Source organism: Pisolithus orientalis (genome assembly GCF_024613125.1).
Source record: "Pisolithus orientalis strain OTSU chromosome Unknown F5J12scaffold_8, whole genome shotgun sequence".
Taxonomy (NCBI): domain Eukaryota; kingdom Fungi; phylum Basidiomycota; class Agaricomycetes; order Boletales; family Pisolithaceae; genus Pisolithus; species Pisolithus orientalis.
The window spans coordinates 864,358-885,054 of NW_026260789.1; the positions used below are offsets into that span (position 1 = coordinate 864,358).

The 20,697-nt window shown below is 43.9% G+C and overlaps 2 protein-coding genes across 2 annotated transcripts; both read right to left on the reverse strand.

Moving 5' to 3' along the window:
• Positions 1 to 341: 341 nt before the first annotated feature.
• On the reverse strand, positions 342 to 1,565 carry F5J12DRAFT_891020 (uncharacterized protein; the record flags this gene model as incomplete). Its single annotated transcript, XM_051747443.1, has 4 exons — positions 342 to 766; positions 834 to 892; positions 947 to 1,074; positions 1,125 to 1,565. The coding sequence occupies 4 exons, from the start codon at positions 1,563 to 1,565 to the stop codon at positions 342 to 344; spliced, it is 1,053 nt and encodes a 350-aa protein (XP_051601897.1).
• A 1,765-nt stretch (positions 1,566 to 3,330) lies between these two features.
• On the reverse strand, positions 3,331 to 4,262 carry F5J12DRAFT_819870 (uncharacterized protein). Its single transcript, XM_051745255.1, has 2 exons — positions 4,064 to 4,262; positions 3,331 to 3,986 (listed from the first exon to the last, which is right to left on the reverse strand). The coding sequence occupies exon 2, from the start codon at positions 3,949 to 3,951 to the stop codon at positions 3,469 to 3,471; it is 483 nt and encodes a 160-aa protein (XP_051601898.1). The 5' UTR covers positions 3,952 to 3,986; positions 4,064 to 4,262; the 3' UTR covers positions 3,331 to 3,468.
• Positions 4,263 to 20,697: the final 16,435 nt, after the last annotated feature.

Here is a 20,697-nt window from a genome sequence, read left to right on the forward strand (position 1 = left end):
TCCTGAAATTGGTTGGAGCGTCAAAACGTTTTGAGAGGGATCCAATCGGTGCGTGGATTCCAGCGTGCTCAGGCAAAGATACAGGCATCCTGATACCGTCGGATGCGCGCCTCTGCAGATCCAGAAACAAGCGTGAGATGATGACCTTCGGGACTAAGTATCAGTGCAACCCACGCGCACTGTCACAAATAACCACATAGACACAGAGTCTGTCAGATCGTCGTAACCCGTGGTTTCCGGAATTGTTGTCGGTGAATGGCCTATTACTGGACAGGAAAACGTGGTATGATCGAGTTGTAACGGAGTAGTATTCGCTGATGGACTGTGCGAGCGTGATAGATTCACGCTAAATTATAATTCTCCTCCTGCACTAGGGTAGTATGCTGATTGGAATCCTTCGTTGGCCTAGCATCTGAGTCTGTCACGTCAGGAATAACAGACCCCCCTCCGATTACTAGAATTTCGTCCCCGCTCTTCCCACTACCACCATGTAACCTACCCAGCCTTGCATTGAGTAAGAACATGTCATTACTTGATGATTGGTTGTGGGCTCGAACCCACTCCGTTCCTGAGAACCACAGTGTGGCACATAGTACACCCATGACCGTAACGTAGTTGTTGATCAATACTAGCACGGCGCCGGTAGTGGGGGAATGATCAGTCGCTACCGAGACGATTTGCGCGATGTTGAAGATGAGAGGAAAGACGAAATTGGCCACGGAGATGTAGAATATATGGCGGATACGATCCGCTAGGCAGGTTGTACCTATATGTCGGGAAACGCGTGAGTCGTTTAGTTCGCCCGCCAATGAAGATGCAAGATGGGCGCTTACCTCTATTTACTGGCGATGTACGGACATGCAGGTTGTAGAGGAAGAGGCTGACGGAATAGCTTTCCGAACGAAAGAATTAAGTCCTTCAATAGATCTCTTCGAAATCAACTCACAAGTTGTCTGCCACTTGCATTGACCATTCAGCAATTGGTTTAGGATTTCGGAACCACGTGGCAAGCTCATCCTGGACGAGCTCGCTGGTGTTCATCCCGGACCTAACAAAATCAGAGAGCCCAAGGGCCTGCATAAAGCATCACAGGCAATGAACCTAAATGTTGGCAGAAAACGTACGATAACAACCACTCGAGCACATTTAATGCAGAATGGGAATGCGAATATTTTCAGTAGGGTGGCCCGAGGCGTGGTGGAGACGGGATAAAGTGCAAAGAGTCGAGATAACAGTATCGAGTCATACAGTAGCGGTGGGATGAGGGAGAAAGCAGCTGTAGCAATATAGACGCCTTTCGGCACCTGATGAAATGGGTCGGTTATTGCCTTGCCATTGGACAAGCCAGTCAAGATGCCCAGCGTCAGGGTGAGACAGATAGCGAATACGTTCAGTCGGAATACCGCGCGACGTCGAGACTCGTGCGTGGAGAAGGCAAAAAGGACCACAAGGAGAGTAAACAGACACGCGGAGAACGCAGTGCACGAGAGGAGGTAGTCGAAACTTGGATGTATGGCCTCGACGAATGCATTGATGGTGGATTCCGCACCTGTCACCGAGGACATTTGTGAGACGGAGGCGAATGGAGGGCGCCTGTTTGCGTACCTCACCCATGATATACTTGCCCTTAATGTACCGGATGACATTACGTTACCTGTGGAAGAGTTAATCTATAGCAGGTGGAAAACTGGCTGAATGACTAAGATCATCGGCGGGAGGCAGTATCGAAGGCCACAGGATGTCACAAACATTGATCTTCTTTCCCGAAGGCCATGACTAACGAATGCTTTGCCATGCCATGGGCCGTGCGTTCCCGTCTTACTATAGTCGGTAATAATGGTCGTAGAACTGAAGCAATAGGAAGACTTGCTCAAGTTCGAGTTGCTACAAGGCAGCTGTGCGGAAAATGCTAAAAAGGTTTGGGGCCACAACGCGTCAATGAAATTAAGGGGATTTGATGGTAAGATACCATCAATATGAGGCGGAAGCATTACAAGACCAGATATTGCGTACAAAGGAAGCACCAGTATCCGAACAAGATATCTGCACTGTATTACGTGCTTCATGAAACTCCAACATTCAATCCTAAAGCTACTCATGATGGTAAACAGCGAAAAAATGCACACGGATATTACGGGAAGACGTGGTGCTCCTGGAGCCGGGTACACTGTGTCGCTAAGCGGAATGCGAATATGTGGAACTCGGAGGCTAACAATGAGATGGAAAAATTGTTTTGGCTCGTGTACGCATGGTATTGATAGCCCGCGTATGGACGAGCTGATGCTGGATTAATAGCTTGTGATTGCCACCTCATTGAGCAGCCGTGGAAACTGACTGATTGCTGTCCAGGATCGCCGAGGAGCTATGTAAAGCCCGAACATCGGTGTTCACCGGTATTAAGATATCGGCGTCGGTAATACGGCGCAGGGGTCACAGGCGAGCTTTATATCAGGCAGGTAGGACTCGGGCATAGGCATACTTTAAGGCTGTTATGGTGGGCGTCGAGGGTTGGTTCCGTCGTTCATTTGTAGACCGCAGCTTGCTCGGACGAGGGGAGCCTCAACAATTGGTTTTCGTCTCACCATAAGTGGGCGCTGTACAGACTGTGTTTACAACGATGTGCTACCCAGATCCTACGATGGACGAGCATGGCGTATGTACAGGTAGGTGTGAGCTGGGTATTATAAGTGAAGCGCAAGAATTGGACTCCTTCCTTTTTACCAGAGACAAGTATATGCTCTATGTTCATCTAGCAAAGGTGGATGTGAGCGCCTTCCCTGTCTGCGAGATCAAATGCCACAGGTGATCCTGCTCATGTTATGAGGGTACGTTTCTTTAAAATGCTAGAGAAAACAATTCCCATCATTTTGGGGTTGGGTGAATGATAATGCGTAATCTCGTCTGGCTTTACCTTGTCATCTCCACCCAGCCTGATCTCGCAGCTCAACGAGCCACCTCTGACAGCTCTAAGTTACAAGACATTGGGTGGAGCACGAAACGGTTGATAATTCGCTAGAAGGTGCAGGTGAGCATCGCAACAACTCCACACATTGCTAAGCATGGATAGAAACACAGCATACAGGTCAGTGCAACTTCAGACACCCCGTCAGGTGCGCATCCGCTGCATGTGTTTGATAATTCTGGTACGATATCTCGTTTCCGTCGACTTTCAAGCAAGCTTCCTGTTGCTGCCAGGAATTCGGGGCGTCCGGCCCAATACGAAAAAAGCGGCGTTTGCATCTCCCCTGATTGGGGGTGACGAGCTCAGCAACCATCGATTTTCACGTACGCCAGTCACAAGCATTCTCTTATACACATTGTGTTACAGAGAGCCCAGTATACAAAGCAACACACCATTTCAAGAGGTGTCGTAATGCGAGTACACTGGTAAGAACACATAATAGAACTAGGATGAAATTGTAATGCGGTTCTCACTTCAGAGGGGTTAGGGATCACACCGTGTGGTATTCATCCTCTTCCGCCAGTATGGTGGGTTGCTTGCAATGCGTTGCAGGCCCAGCGTCCCAAGTCTGCCATGTGAGGCGTGGCAAACCACTTTCCAACTACTGCCTTTTCACCCTCACGGTTCCAGTCACGCATCCTGTGCAAGTTCGATTTGGGTGAGAACATGTCACTAGATAATGGTTCATTGCGAGCCCTAAGCCACTCCGATCCTGAAAACCGGAGCGTTGCGCATGATACACCAATGACAGATACGTAGCTGTTGGTCAACCATAGCAGCGCGTTGGCGAGGGCAAGCTGAATATTCGCAGCATTAATCATGATAAGGATTGCTATGTTGAAGATGAGGAGTAAAACGAAATTGGTGGCGGAAATGTAAAAGATTCGGTAGATATGGGCTGGTATTGCGCCTTCTGCATGCCGAGAAATACCCTTCGTTTCAGTCTGCCTGCCAAGGTGTAGGGAAACATACTGCCCACAGCGGTTCATCAAATTTATACGGACACGGAGGTCGAGTCTGCGATCTGCATCGTGAATGCAGCAACCAGGTGAGGGTTGTGGTTGAGCGCAGTGTCCTCGGTGACGGTAAGAGCCTGCGTACCGAGGCACCATGCATGGGCTTAAATGTCGACTAAGTAATGCACGAGAACTACCACTCGCACATTTGACGCAGAAGAGGAATGCAAACAACTTCAACAAAGTAACCAGTCGTGTACCGGAGACGGGGTAGAGTGCAGAGAGGCGAGTTAACAATATCGAGTGGCACAGCAACGGCGCAAAGACGATGAAGACGGACACAGCAGTAACACTGGTCGGCGACGGCCAACTGAATGGATCAAGTATGATCTTCCCAAATTGGAAGCCAAGCAATACATCCAACGGTAAGACAAACATATAGCAAGTACATCAGGAAATTAACACTTTACTATTTTTGACCTTTTTGTGACTTTTTTTGACTTTTTTTGTGACTATTGTGACTATTTGCGACTTTTTGGGAAGGAACCTACTATCTGTACTTTTTTTTTTGACCATATACAGCATTTTGAAGAATGAAAAGAGAACAGAATCTATTGAGACAACTAAGTGATGATATATCTAAGCTAAGAAATGTCTGAAAATTCAGAGATATTGAGCCATTGGTGTGATGCACACTGTCTGAGAGAAAACTCACAATATCTCTTTGGAACCTCCATCAATTTGAATGTATGTGGTATCTACTGAAAGCTATGAATTAGGTGGTTTGAACAAGACCAAAATCAGCAAGAACAGTGCAGCCATGCCTGCAGGACATGGGTAATGATAGTAGATTCCTTCCCAAAAAGTCACATTAATCACAAAAAGTCAAAAATAGTAAAGTGTTATTTTCCTGATGAGCATGTGAAAACATGTACTTCAAACAATTGGCAAGAATCTAATAGGATGAAGATTGGGCAAAAAGGTTTAAAACTAGTGGCCAAAGGATGAGGGTGAGTGTCATAGCTGTGTTGGTGCAGCAGGATACACCCATTGCTGATCATGGAAAGAAACACTACACACATAACAGTGCAACTTTGGACACCTGTCAAGTGTGCATCTGCTGCACATGTTTGATAAATCCATCAGGAATCTGAGGCATCTGGTCCAACATGAATAAAGCAGCCTTTGTATCCACCCTGATTGGGGGGCAACACCTTCAATTCTGCCAAGTGCACTGGTCATAAACAATCTCTAATACATGGTATGTTATAGAGAACCCAATATACATAGTAACCTACCATTGCAATAGGTGTTGTATGGCAGTACACTGGTGAAAATACATAACAGGATAAAATTGTAAGGCAGTTTTGGCTTCAGCAGGGTTGGGGATCACATGGTACAGTACTTCCCTTCCTCCACCAGTGTAGCAGGTTGCTTGCAATGCATTGCAGGCCCAGCATCCAAGTCTGCAGTGTGAGGTGTGGAAGACCACTTGTCCACTGCTCCAATCTCACTCTCAGACTTCCTGTCATGTACTGTTTGCAAGTTCATTTTGAATGAGAATATGTCACCAGATAACAGTTGACTGTGGGTCTGAACCCACTCTGATCCCGAAAACCAGAGCATGGTGCACAATACACCCATGACAGTCACATAGCTGTTGATGTACCATAGAAGTGCATCCACGATGAGGTGTCAAGCAGTTGTGACAAAGAGGACTATTAAGACAATGTTGAAGATGAGAGGGAGGATGAAATTGGCAGCAGAAATGTAAAAGATTTGGCAGACACAGGCTGGCTTTCCACCTGATGTATACTGGGAAATGCATGTTGTTCAGTCCCCCTTCAAAGACATATGTATAGGAGAATGTACTCACAGTGTTTTATTGAACCTGTGTGAACATAGAGGTTGTAAAGGAAGAGACCAATGGAATACCTAGTGATAAAGAAACAATTGAGGCTTTTGACAGAATTCTCAAGGGTTTACCAACTGACATGTTATCCACTATTTGCATTGTCCATTCAGTGATCAAGTTAGGATTGCAGAACAAATGATCTGGCACAATTGTGATACCCCTATAATTGTCATCCACAAAAAGAATCTGTATGCAGAATCACCATGCATGGACTTAAATATCAACAAGGTAACACATGATAACTACCACCTGGGCACATTTGATACAGAAGGGGAGTGTAAATATCTTCGGTAGAGTGGCCAGAGGCATACTGGAGACAGGATAGAGTGCAAAGATGTGAGTTAACAATATTGAGTCACACAGTATTGGTGGGAAGAGAATGAAGATGACTACCATGGTAATAACACTTTTTGTCAGTGGATTGAATGGATCGACTATCAGCTTCCCAGACTGGATGCCAAGCAATATGCCCATCATTAAGATGAGACAGATAGCAAATACATTCAGCTGGAATACCAGACAGTGTTGAGACTCCTTGGTGGAGAGTTGAGAAGGATGATGAAGAGGGTAAACAGGGAGGCAGAGAAAGCAGTATTTGTCATGAAAGAGACAAGATTTGGATGTATGTTGCTGACAAACTTGTTGATGACAGCTTCTGGATCTGTCACTGAGGACATTTGTGAGATGAGGAGAATTTAAATGCATGTGCACACCACTAGTATACTCAACTCCATGGATTGAATGTTGCCTGGCTGGTTTGCACAGCCCATGAAAATGAGTTCTAAAAAGAGCTAATATTCCTTCCACCAAGAAGACTAGTCTGAATTCTTTAGGCACCATTCACCCTGCAAATGCAAAGTCCAAGTTTTTGACTTCAGCTTTGGTAAAGAGGGTCACATGATGTGAACTATCATGTGCATCCACCTGAGGTATGCAACCATTGTCACCCAGTTACTGCAATCATCAAATGTCTGGCTCATCTGTGGGATCAACCCACTCGTTGCACTTGCATGGCCTTACAATCAATCCTCTAGACCTGTGGAACCCCCTGCCTCCCCCCAGGACTTGCAAGAAAGCTGCAGTATGGACAACAGAGGAGGAAGGCATGTTACTGGATTTCTTGGCCTCTCATCTTTCACAGGCCAGTGATGGGAAGTTTAAGAAGGTGACATGGAATGCCACAGCAGCCCACATGGCTCATAATTATCCACTGGGTCTGGATAATGGTGATAAGACAGCTGAATTGTGTGAGCAGAAGTTCAAGGTGGTAAGTTGTCATATCATTCTTTTTTTTTTTTTTGCCTTGCTAACAATTAGCCAGCTTAAAAAATCCTACTATGCCATCGCCAATCTTAAATTGGTGGCCTCTGGCTTTGCTTATGACAATGAGCATGGTGCGATGGTCTTGCTGGACAATGCTGATCTTTGGGATTGGTATGTAAAGGTAATGTAGTTTTTTTCTTGTCAGATCATCCACTAACATCTAGTCAGGTGCACAAAGATGCAAAGCCATTTTGCAATTCTGGGTTCCCCCACTTTGCCAGCATAGAGGTCCTTTTCCCCTTGCATGGCCAAGGTCAGTTTATCTACCAGCCACACACCACTGCCACACCTTCTACAACCATGACCTCTGCCTTTGATACTCCTGCCTCTACTGCACCCCCCACTGCTTCAACTATTCCTACCTCCCCTCCCTCTCTCTCCCTCCTTGACATGATGTATGCTCTCAACACTCACTGTCATGAGGACACACAGTCCATGGATCCAAACTTCATCCCCCCTTCCACACCATCAAGTTTTTTTTTGTCACATGTGTCAGCCAGGTCATCATTGTCATCAGCTGTCACCAGCATCAGTTGTGGAAAAAGGAAAGCCAAGTCCATTGCAATGTCTGAAGGTGGATCAAAGTGCTCTTGGCCCCCATCAGCCAAAGTGTGTGCTGAAGAAGATTGCAGTTCATTCATTGCTGCCATCACCTCCAGGCTCAATAACTTCATGCATGCAATCACTGCCCCATTGCCCCTGCCACCTGTTACCAATCCCCTTGTTGACACTGCCATGGACTACATCAACAACATGCTGCAGCTCTTGACAGATGATTGGATCGACATTGGCAACTACTTCCTCAGTGCATCCCCAGATGAAGTGAATATTTTCCTCAAGCATCAGGAGCTGGCAAAGCAGATTTGGGTGCAGTGTCAGCTGATGAAGTACTGGGATGGGCAGAGATAGGTGTTTGTTTTTGTTTTTTTGTTTTTTACAATATACAAATGTACCCCCCCCCTGCATATCTTTTCAAGTCCCCCCCCCTTTATACAAATATGTACATAATAAAATGTACATGACTATGACTAGCTTCCTTCCTCTCCTATGTCCATGGCAAGTTCAGGGTCAAAGAACTCTTCTGGCTCATAGTGCTGTATGAAATTGTGGAGGGCACAGAGAGCAGCAGGTACTTGAGTTTGGGTGTGGATGCTATATTCAGGGGGAATTTGAAGAATCCTCCATCTGCATTTTATAACACCAAATATCTGTTCAATGGCATTTCTAAGTCCAGCATGGAAAAGGTTGAATAACTCCTCTCAGTTTTGAGGTCTATAAAATAGAAGTTACAGGTACACTGAGCAGGATGGACTAGCAACTTACCTTAATCCAGCCTGGTGCCATTCTTTCAGATGGTAATGAACACCTCAATAGGGAACCAGAAGTGCATCACAGGTCCCAAACCCTGCATCTGCAAGAAGGTACTTCCCAGGTGGCATGTGCAAGTCATTCCTGTGTGCATTATGCCACATGGTTGCATCTGCAGTTGACCCATCAAAGCCAGTGAGGGCATATGTGAAGAAGAAGTCAAAATCACAGATGAAGAGACAGTTTTGAGATAGGTAGCCCTTCTGATTCCTCATGTAAGGCTGGTCCTCAGCAGCAGTGAATGCTTGAATATGAGTGCCATCAACTGCACCAATACAATCCTGGAAAAATTGGAAGTGTGGGTCACTAGTAATCATAGTTGATGTGGGAGTGTTGTTGGTGGGGAATTGCACTTGGGATGCATAGAATTGTCCCCCAGAAAAGAAGGTCAACATTGCTTTGAAATATCTAAAAAATTGTGAGAAAAATATCAGACAGTCCAATGAACTCCCTACCTAGTGATGGTCCCTGGTGAGTGTTGGAACATCTCAGCAACATGCTGGGATGACAACCCAGTAACACAGGTGTAGAGGAATATCCCAAGTTGTTCCTCCACAGAAATTCCATTGTGAGAAGGCACAAAACCATGATGGGTGAGCACCTGCATCAGGTGATCAAAAACCCCATGGCTGACACCAAGGCCAGTCCATATCCTGTCTGGATGACCATTCAGGAGCTCTAGCATCCACCCCTCACCAGTCAGGATTGAGGTATGGTAGGGGATTGGTTCTGAGTCAGAATGAAAAAGGAGGTCATAGAGGCATAGCACCTGGATCATCACTGCTACTACAAGTGCAGCAAGATGGTGATGACGATGGTGCTGGAGCTGCTGTGCTTCAAGATCCATAGCAGAGTTGTTTGATCTGTTATCACAATGTTATCTATTGAACTACAAGTTGTGTTGTTGTCTTATATAATCATCACATGACTACATTACTGAAGCAGAAGCCCAAAGCTTGGACTTCGCATTTGCACAGGCATGCACAGCTTATATAATCATCATGTGACTACATTGCTGAAGTTGAAGTTGAAAACTTCAACTTCAACTTTGGAGGGTGAATGGCACCTTATCATTTGAGATAAAAGATCAGTGGCAGCAGTACAGTGTCTGTATTCAAAATCACATACTTACCTATCAATCTTCTTTCCTGATGGCTACAGAGCACTTTCCATACTGGCTATTGGAAAATTCAAGTAACAAGACCATATCGTGCAGAGGACAGGCTATGGTATGAAGAGCAAGACAAGAACACTTGCCTTTATCTTGAGTTTGACAGTAGTTTTGAAGTAAAGTTTTGTTGTGGGCTCAAGTGTCTGTTAAGACAATAGAATGAATACTTGATTCAATGGGGACTCTAGGGAGAAATCCATGAGTTTATATACATGTAGAGGTATGCACAGACCAGTAGCATAAAAGGAAACTACTACAATGTATAGTAAAGCACAGCAGAGAATGCTATGGAATATGATGCAATAAGTGATGACATTCTGATGTCACTGTGGAGCTGGATGACTGAGCATGTCAGGTGATGTAACATGTTTATCACAACATGTAAATCTAGAGTGATCTAGATGATTGGAACTATTATGATATTTCCAACACTCCCCCTCACTCTAAAATGGAAGATTAACTAGTCCCATTGACAAGCAATTCATTTTGAATTTTTGCCACATCAAAGACTTGGTAAGACCATTGGCTTTTTGTTTGTTGGTTTGAACATATTCAATACCAAATAAGCCATCTTGTACACATTCACATACATAGTGCCATTGGACATCAATATGTTTAGAACATCCATCTGAGACTGGGTTCTCAGCAATAAAGTGAGCACCCATATTGTCACAGTAAAGTATGGTCTTTTCTGTTTTAAGTTTGAGTTCATCAAATAGCATGTGAAGCCATTTGATTTGACATGTGGCATCACAGAGAGCCATATACTCAGCTTCTGTAGAAGAGAGTGTGACAGTCTTCTGTTTATGTGATTGCCAAGAAATGAGAGATGTTCTGAGGAACATTGCATAACCAGTTGTAGAATGACAAGTGTCTTTGTTCGATGCCCAATCAGAATCAGCAAAACTGAAAATCCATGATTCAAGTCTGGAGTAATGAAGGGTGAGTTTAGGAGTAGATGCAATATAGCAAACTATATGCAACACCTTGTTGTGATGATCCTCTGTGGGGTTCACCATATATTGACTCATGCATATGACTGCAAAAGCAGTATCCAGACATGTACCAAGGGCCATATATAGAAGTGACCCAATAATTGATTGGTACTGTGAGCAGAGTTGAGAAGTTGCTTGATAGTCAGAAGGGACTTTTTTTGGTTGATATCCCAAAGGTAATGGAGTGCAAACATTTTGAGCAGTCTCCATACCAATTCCTTGATGACCTTTTTAACATAGGGAACTTGATCAAGATAAAGCTCTTTCCTTGATCAATCTCAATGAATTTGAATTCTGAGATATTCCTTGACTTCCCCAAGGTCACAAGATTCCCATTTCTTCATGAATTCTTCTTTCTTGGTTTTCAGAAGACATTTGTCCAATCCTAAAAATAATTCATTGTCAACATAGATGATGAAAATGACAATGCCAGCTTTGGAAGAATAAGTGTAGATGCCAACATCCACTTTGGAGCATATGTAGCCCATGAGAAGTAATGATGCATGTAGGGCTTTATTCCATGCAAGTGCCACTTGCTTAAGGCCATAGAGGGCCCAAAGCAGCCAATATACCTTGTGTTCTTGACCCTTAACTTGAAAATTTTCTGGTTGCTCCATATATATTTCTTCATCAAGGTTTCCATATAGGAAAGCAGTTTTAACATCCAGGGCTTCCATCTCCCAATTCCTTTGGGCAGCAAATGCAAATAAGATTCACAAAGTTTCGAATCTAGCCACTGGAGAGAAGGTATCTTTGAAGTTGGTTCCAAATTCTTGTGTAAAGCCTTTAGCCACAAGACGAGCTTTGTAATGACCATCACCTTTGATAGCAAAAACCCATCAACACTTTACGGGTTTCTGATCTCTGGGAGGATCCACCAGGGTCCAGACTTGTCTTTCCTCAATAGACTTTAATTCATCCTTCATCGCATCAAACCATTTCTTTTGAAGATCTGGAGATAATTTTAGTACATCTTTGTAGTGTTCCAGAGATTCTTTGATCTGTGCAGCAAGTGCAAACTTGAATGGATGCATCTTGATTTGTTGATCTGGCATTCCCTTTGGGGATTCCAGAAGTGGAGTTAGAGGAGATAGAGGTGACAGAGGAGTAGTGTGTTGTGGATGTTCAGTCCACTGTTGAGGAACCAGAGGAGGTACCAAGACTGGAAGTAAGGCTGGTGAAGGTGGCCTTCTTTCCTCTTCATAACATTGTAAAGCCTCTTCTCTCTCTCTAATATTATGTTCTGCATTATGGATCCATTGTTGGGCTTGATCTTGATTTTGTTGAATATCTCTTTCTATTTGTACTGGAGGTCTATCTCCATAAATGTTTCCAGGATGGGAAACAGGGATAAATTGGCATTTAGGACAAGGTTCTCAGTCTTTGGCTTGTTGTGGCTGTGCTCTCTGAACATTTCAAGAGTTGCCAGGAACAGAATAAGGTTGGTGAGGATGCTGAATGACTCAAGGGTTGACTGATGGTATAGCAGCAGGTGCTCTTCTTTGTGTAGGAGCTCTATGCTGGTCCACAGCTCTTCCCTGCTGTGGGTTTGGTTGTGGTGGTGTAATAGGATGAGGTGGTTGTGGTTGATGAGGCTGTGGTTGGATCTGATCAGGATCCAGTAGAGAGTGTAGGCTTTCAGAGTCAGATGATGATGATTGGTCATCTTTGGAATTGGGGTCAAAGGTTTCAGTCTTTTTATCCAAGCAGAAAAGAAAGGAGTCTTCTATGAACTTTTCAGTATGAGATAAAATGATTTTTTGACCATTAAGGAATCTATATCCTTTAGTGTTAGGCTTGTAGCCTAAAAATACCATCTCAATTGCATGAGGTTCCAATTTATCTTTACATTGTTGTTTTAGAACCCATACAAAGGCTTTGCAGCCAAAGGTGCAGAAATATGATATATCAGGAACCTTTCCTAAGAATAGTTCCATGAGAGTTTTAAAGAGAATCCACTTGAGTGGAGTTCTATTGTACACATGGAGTGCACAATCAAATGTGAAGTTCCAGAAGCATTTTGGAACACAGGCATGATGCTGAATAGCACCAGCTTTCTCAGAAATGGTGCAGTTAAACCACCTGGCATGACCATTTTGCTGTGGTTGATTGGCAATTGACAATTGATGAGTAATTCTGTGCATAGAAAGGAGTGCTTTAAAGGTAGAACCCATAAACTCTCCCCCTCAATCCAAATGGAGTGCAAGAAGATAGTGGCCAGTTTGATTCTGGGCAGAAACCATCCAATTGGCAAAAGTAGTATAGGTGTTGGATTTATTACAGAGGTAGAGGCAAAAGCCAAATGATGAATAATTGTCAAGTAGAGTAAGGACATATTTGGACTGGAAGTAAGATTCAACCAGTAATTCCAATAGGTCAGCATGAACCAATTTGAGAGGTTTAGTAGCACATTTCCAGGAAGGTTTGAAGACTTTGGATGATAATTTTCCCTGAGTGCACCCTTTACAGGAAGAAGTCTCCCCCTGTATTTGTATATTGGGAAGACCCAATTGGTGAAGATGTCTGAGAATAGTTTGTGCAGGGTGACATAGCCAATTATGCCAGAGTAACTCCAGCGAAGTCCTAACCAGAGGGCAAAGGACTGCATACATGTTGGTAGGTGGAAGTGGTATGCCCACAAACCAATGTAGGAGTGAAGTCAGAGAGGCTAATTTGGCCTCTAGGACAATCTGGCCATCTGGTGCTCAGATCACCTTGTTTGTTAATGTCACTGTACTCCTATACCCATTTTGTAGGAGTGCATTTCTAGCACAGAGCCTCTTTGAAAACAAAGGGCTGTAGACAACATTATGGAGCAGTAAATTTTGCCCATTTTCAAGGCAAATGACCACTGTTCCTTCTCCAAGTAACTGAACTCTACTTAGCCCAGCAGTAGATGCAAGGGAAGGAGTTTTAAATTCTTGAAAAGTAAGGAAATCAGTTTTAAATGCAGTCACATGGTGTGAAGCTCCAGAATCCAACATCCATATCAACCCACCCTTTGGTAGGTTCTTGAAAGATGCATGCACACCCAAGGGTAGCAGTCAAAAGCATCATAAGCATTGCAGTCAAATTCACCAGGGAAATATCCCATGGCTGATTTGTTAGGATCATACTCTATATCTGGGTTATGATGTATCTGGAAAGGTTTACATGGTTTTGTATCAGGAACTGATTCATGAAATGTCTGTAAGGACATAGGGTGGTTTTTCTTTAATATTTGGACAGATCTTCAGTTGCAACAATCATGTCTTCGAACATCTCTGGCAGTGTGACCAGAATTCTGGTCTGTCTGTGGAGATGACCTGCCATTTTCCTCAACAACCTCATTCACCACCATGTCCTCATGAGCCAAAATGGTATTTGCCACTCCACCTGTGGTCTGGCCAGGACTACATGGACATACCTGGTTCTCCCCAAGAGGGGAAAGGGGAACTGTCCTCAGAACAAAGTTCTGAGTCTCCCATTGCCAGGATTCCCATAGGGAATACTCACTTGGTGTAAAGTGAGGGCTGCTCAGTGACAGATAGAACATGTACAGGGCAAATTAGAATGAGGGATATTTACATGAATCTTGACTGACTCAACTAGATCACTTTGGTGACCCTGAATTTCATCAAGGTACCTGGAAGCCAGTTGGCCTGTGGAGGCATCTATGGGTAAATTGGGAGATAGCTTGACCAATTCCATAGCGGTGGTTATATCCTGATGAGTCAGGTCTGGATCATATTGGGTAGACTTGCCAATAACATGCAAGCCAAGATGGGTATTTAGGTCAGTGGAGTAAACATTCTCCATGGGAACAGGTTCCTCAGGAGTATATTCAGGGGAGGGATCATGATTGATCTCAATAGCAGTGATATCAAAATCATCAGCAGCATATTCATAATTTTGATAGTCAGGGAGCTCTTCAATATAGGCAGATTCAACTGCCTCAGCTCCCTTGACCTCAACAGCACTAGCTCAGGCTTTGCCCTTGCCTTTGCCTCAATGGCAATTCTGGTTTCCACCACAAGAACCAGAACCTTGCTGCTGTTGCTGCTGTTGCTGTGGGTAAGGGGTGTAACCACCACCATGTCCACCTCAGCAAGATCCTCCTCGACCTCCTCAACCTCTTTGGTTTCTGCATAATGATCCAGAACCACCTCCATGGTGATCTTGAGTATTATGTGAGCCATGGCATATATTACATAGTGGTGGCTTATTCATCTGAGCTAGGAGTGAATTAGACTCCTGCTTGATAGTTGTTCCTGATGATGATGATGGTTTCTCCTGCTGTGGAAGCAGGGACTTTCCAGATTTATGAGACCAGACTTCTTTCATATGAGGTATGACAGTATCAGCAGATAATTGATCGGCAGGAATAGAGGATAAGATATTGATGGGTGCCTGTTCCCAGGCTTTGGACATAGAGTGGACAAGAATTAAGGCTTTCATTTTGTCATTAAGACCAATGCCCTGGCCCTGGATAGTGGCCATTATCATGGTAATCTCTGAGATTTTGACCATGATGTCATCCTTTGGTTTGATCTGGATATGGATCAACCTTTGAAATTCCATGAAAGTAGTCATGGTGGAAGGTTTGTCATATTTGGATTTCAATTCATCCCACTTCTTTTTGCAAGTATCTTTTTTGTCAATTGACATAGCAATCATCAGATCACAGTAAAGGGTAAATATACCCTGGGCATGTGTGTCCAAAACTCACCATGGTTCCTGCTGTGTGACATCGGCAGGCATAGGTTTAGTTCCAGAGATGATGTCCATAATGCTGAGAGTTTGTATATATGCTTTCATAAGAACCAACCAGGATGCATAGTCAAGGCTGTTAAGTTTTGGGATTTGCTTTGAAAGGCCTTTGGACATCTTTTAGAAGTCCATTAGCAAGTGTTTGTATAAGAATGACTTGGCAGGATGAGTCAAATAAGGAGGATTTAATTGATGATTGGCTTGGCATTTTGGTCTGTGAGCAGCAGCTCTAGCAGATTGAGACTTGCATTGGGTATGATGAGATTTGGGAACATGTCTGCAGGGGTTTTGCCATTCCTTTACTATAGGTGTGCCTCTCTCAGCAAATTGCCTTAATGGGATGTGAGAGTTATTTCTTTCGAGAAGATTGAATTCTAACAGTTCAAAATAATGATACTGAAAGATACTCCATGTTGCATCATGCAACAAGATTCCATCTCCCATAAATCCCAAATAGGGATTGGCACAACTATAAGGAATTGGAAAGCATTCAGTATTATGAAACCTGGGATATCCAGAGTGTATGATAATTTCAAATATAGAGTATGATTCATCTATCATACAACTATCAGTTTCCTTGTGGTACTGGCCTCTAGATGTGTACAGTACGTCCCTTGTACCAGGAAAAGGAAAGTTGTGTGTGAGTGGCATGTGAAAGGCAAGCTCTACTAAGAGCATTGGGAGGTGAGAGGCAGTGGCATGGTTGTGTGAAATAATCGAAAGTAGTATCCTCCATGGTATGTTCAAGATCCCAAAAAACATCCTCTGTTGAGGGCCAGTAAGCAAATTGTTGGTGACTGGCTCTGTCAAGCCATCCGAGATGGCGATTAGAGGACAAGTATCAATACCTGGTACCCATATCTCCTTCATCCTTAAGTCTCCAGGTAAAGGTGAGTAAATCACCTTCAAATCTGTCTCCTCCCACTCATCTTTGATGGAACCATCTGGGAATGACCCTAAGGTCACTGGACCTGTCAACCCAAGCTCCTCTGAAAAGGCACTCAAGATGTTCATGCCAAACCCAAAGAGGTGGGATGAGCCCACAGAACTCTGGGCCATAGAGGACATGGGCATTGTGGGTGATGTAGACAAATATATTGTGCATGATGGTGGAAGTAGGAACTGTGAAGAGGGAAGGATCTTCATAGGTGACAGAGGGAAGGTCACAGCCATTAAAGTTGGCTATAGTGTGTGGAGATGAGGAATGAGTTAGCTTTGGAACAAAGTCAGTAAAGTAACCATGATAGGAGATGTGGATGCAAGGACAAAAATAAGGTGAATTGATACCAGGGAAACTTGGCATGAGCTCCCAAGTGACCTCAATGATGGATAGAGGGACAAGATAAGTAGCTGGATTCAGCTTCTTGAAGAACACCATGGAAGATGGCACCACCTTGCACCAAGAGGCACACTTGCATATGTACAACATCTCCATAAATTCTATGACCTCCTTTACTGTGTACTTCCTCCATTTAGCTCCCTTGTACATTCCATCCTGATGTTCAGTGATTTGGGTTTCAAGATGCTTTGCAATGATGAGAGACATTCTTTTGCAGCAATTAGTTCCTGTAGCTTAAATAAAAGACAACAAACAAGTTTGTTAAAGTAAATTGAACTCAGTGAGATCATTAACAGGGTTAACAATCATGAGAACAGGCTCATTGATCAACTCATTGAGTGCCTGTACTTCCTCAGCCAAAGGCATCGGAGCATGACAAGGAGGTGTGGGATCAGCTGCATCAACCTCAGTATATGGTGGTACAGAATCTGAATCAGGTTTGAAGTCGATGTTGGGAAGGTGGAAATGTGAGTAGTGAGGAGGTGGAGGAGGAATCATATGATGAGCAGTGATAATGGCTTGGACTGCAATGACAGGAGCAATTTGTCACTGTCAGAGTCACCACCAGGCAGAGAGTCCTAGAAATGTCATCCAGAAAGCACTTGAGCTGATAAACAGCCAATGCAAGTTGCCTACATTGAAAGCTCCATAATAAACAAGAAAAATGGACTGATAACAGCCTGCAAGAAGCAACAGAATGAAGGTGACTACCACAAACCCTAGCACATCTAGGCCTACTCGATCCATAGTGATTTGCCCATTGGCAGTGATGTATTCTATGCAAATCAAGTAAATAGCACATGCCTAGAAGGTGGGGCTCATAACCTATTGTGCAGAGGATGGGCTACAGTATGAAGAGCAAGACAAGACCACTTGCCTTTATCTTGAGTTTGACAGTAGTTTTGAAGTAAAGTTTTGTTGTGGGCTCAAATGTCTGTTAAGACAATAGAATGAATACTTGATTCAATGGGGACTCTAGGGAGAAATCCCCAAGTTTATATACATGTAGAGGTACACATGGACCAGTAGCATAAAAGGAAACTACTACAATGTATAGTAAAGAACAGTGGAGAATGCTATGGAATATGATGCAATAAGTGATGTCATTCTGATGTCACTGTGGAGCTGAATGACTGAGCATGTCAGGTGATGTAACACATTATCACAACATGTAAATCTAGAGTGATCTAGATGATTGGAACTATTATGATATTTCCAACAGACCAGCTAAGCTGCCATTGTCAACACCCTGATACACACAAGTTATGATCAATGGGGTGCCCAGGCATCATTCTCCAGTAACACTGGAACTTGGTTGATAATGATGTTAACTGGTGTCTGGTACAGACTGTTCCCCAATGACCATGATTGCGAACTGCCAATTCCAGATTTTACAAGCCTCTGTAGTGTTCCCTTACAGATCGGTCCTTGCCTTCCATTTTCTGCTTGAATGTGACAAAAATTGTTTGGTAGACAGGCCTTGGTATTTGTTATACTCAGACTTGGAAAACAGCAGTAAAATCAGGGGAGCAAAGGAACCTGGGCCAGTTGGTGTGCCAGCTGGTTCTGTATCTGACAATTATATAAGGCCCTGTTTGGAATGCCAGTTGAAAATTTTTGAAAAAAAAAAGAGATATGGAAAATTTCTCTCATGGTGTCACATGACATAGGTTGTGGGAACATGATTAGGTAACCTTGGCCTGTTCATCACTCCCCTGGGAGTCTGATGCAGTGAGCCACCTGACATGTCCAATTCATCCAGCAATGGATCTAGGCAATCTCTTTGCTTGAGTGGCCCAGTGGATCCTACCATTCTGCAGAATGCTGGTGAAAAACAACCAAAACCAACACAAAAGACAAAAAGAGCAAGTGGTGGTGTGCCTATGCAGTACCTAGATGGTAGAACCTGTTCTTTGGGAGGGTTTTTGCAAGCTACAACACTCATAGATGAGTGCTGAGGGTTGGGGTGCTCCTGACAAAGAAAGGGCAGGAATGCAAGAGAATGTGATAGGGTAGACTGCTGTCAGCCTACAGAAGGATGGATGATGACTTAATTTGATGCTCTGAGCTGCACTGAGCTCAGGGAGGACTTGGAGTGAAGTAGATTGATGATAGATGATAATAAGGAAAGTAGACAATAGCTAGACCCTTAATAAAGTCTCAACTATCAAAGCTGATGGAGGATTTACTGAGTGATGATAAAAATGTGAGCAAGAGGGGCTCTCTGATGTCTTCTTCTCTCCTTTTGCTATCTAAGTACAGTGATTTATATACAGTACAGGGGTGTTGCCCATGGAAAACAAGGTGCAAACACTTGGTAAGTGATTGGTAACTGATGAGTAAGGAATGTAAGTGATGGGTAATCATCTTGGAAAGCATTGGTAAGCATTGGTAAGGATAAGCAAGCCAGAAGGCAAAGGATCAGTAAGCAAAGTCAAAAGATTGGTAAGTTTTGGCAATAGGTGAGTTGAAGACAGTCAAAACATCAAAGTATGAGTCAAGTAATGTCAGGAACTGGGAAAGCACACTGGAATCACATTAGGGGGAGGCTGTGCATGTCACATCTTGAAGAGATCACTTCTAGGCCAAGGTGGGATGACAGAGAGGCAGCACTGATCTGATGCCAACATAGTACATCCAAAAGTGGACAGGGTGAGTCAGATGTCAACAGGGGTGAAGCTTTGGGGGTCTGTGGGGTGACAGGAGCATAGGGGATCACAAATTTCCCCCCCAAACCATCCTCTCAGTGAAGCAAATAAAAACTTCATGAATGAGGCTCTGTTGGAAGAGAGGATGAAGGGGGAGTGTCTTCTGCTGTATCTTGCAACAAGGAGGCAAGATGTGCATCATACTCATCATGGATGCAATCAGGGAGAGTGGAGAACAGTAGATTATACTGTAGCTGTCACAATCTTGGAAGAATGATGGATGAGACTGGTACAAAGACATTGCAAGGAGCAGGGAGGAAGGATCCATATGCTTCTTGGACTGGAGAGACTGAAATGACCACATAAGACCTTTCCAAGTGAATGACAGACCTGAGGCAACCAAAGAATGTCCTCCTAGAGGTCATACTGACAAAAAGAACACACTGTCCAAGCTGGATGGGCTGAGAGGGTGCAGATGGGGGTGGGATGTACCAGGATGCTTCAGGACAGAAGCTGGTAGGAACTCCTGGTATATATATGTAGCCATGGTCCCTAGCAAAGGGGACAAGTGAAACAACTGATGTGAAGGTGGCCATATCAGAAGAATTAGCAAAATGAGCATCTTTTGGAGGGAGTGCTGTAGAAATGTGTGGAGTGTGCAAATCCTTTCCAATTTTGGAAAGTAGGATCACATGGCTGAGCACTATGAGCGAGTGTGGGAATTGTCTCAGTATCTGCAGAAACAGCAGAGATATGTCAAAAACTGGAATGCCATACACAGGCACTTACGAATTTTAACCAGTGCTTAATTCACTTCCTTTCTTTTTCTTTGGCACTGATGACTCATTCTTGTGTGAGGGATGACTGCTGACATTTCTGGCTGTCCTTCACATGAGGGCTATGGTCTTCATCTCCATTCATCAGCTGTATCCATGTCCACCTCACCAAACACCTTTGGTGTGTGACACTGTGCACAAAGCTGTCTCTGGAAAATGGAGGAGGAGATTGCTCTCCTCAAATTCTTACTTGAGTCTTTGCCTCATGCTGGTGATGGAGGGTTCAAGGACACAGTTTTTGAGGCAGCAGTGGCTCATTTGAGAGCCAAGTTTCCAGTGTACAAAGGTGTGCCAAAGCATACATCAGCATGCAAAAGCAAGTACCATGGGGATGTGAGTAGTGTCTTATTATTATCTTGCTGTCTGATGACTTCATAGCTCAAAAGGATGTATGCTCTTGTGAACAATCACAGGAGTGCATCAGGTTGGACTTGG

Coding starts and splice junctions, on each gene's coding strand:
- F5J12DRAFT_819870 (XM_051745255.1), bottom strand. CDS start 3,951: ATGAACCGCTGTGGGCAGTATGTTTCCCTACACCTTGGCAGGCAGACT.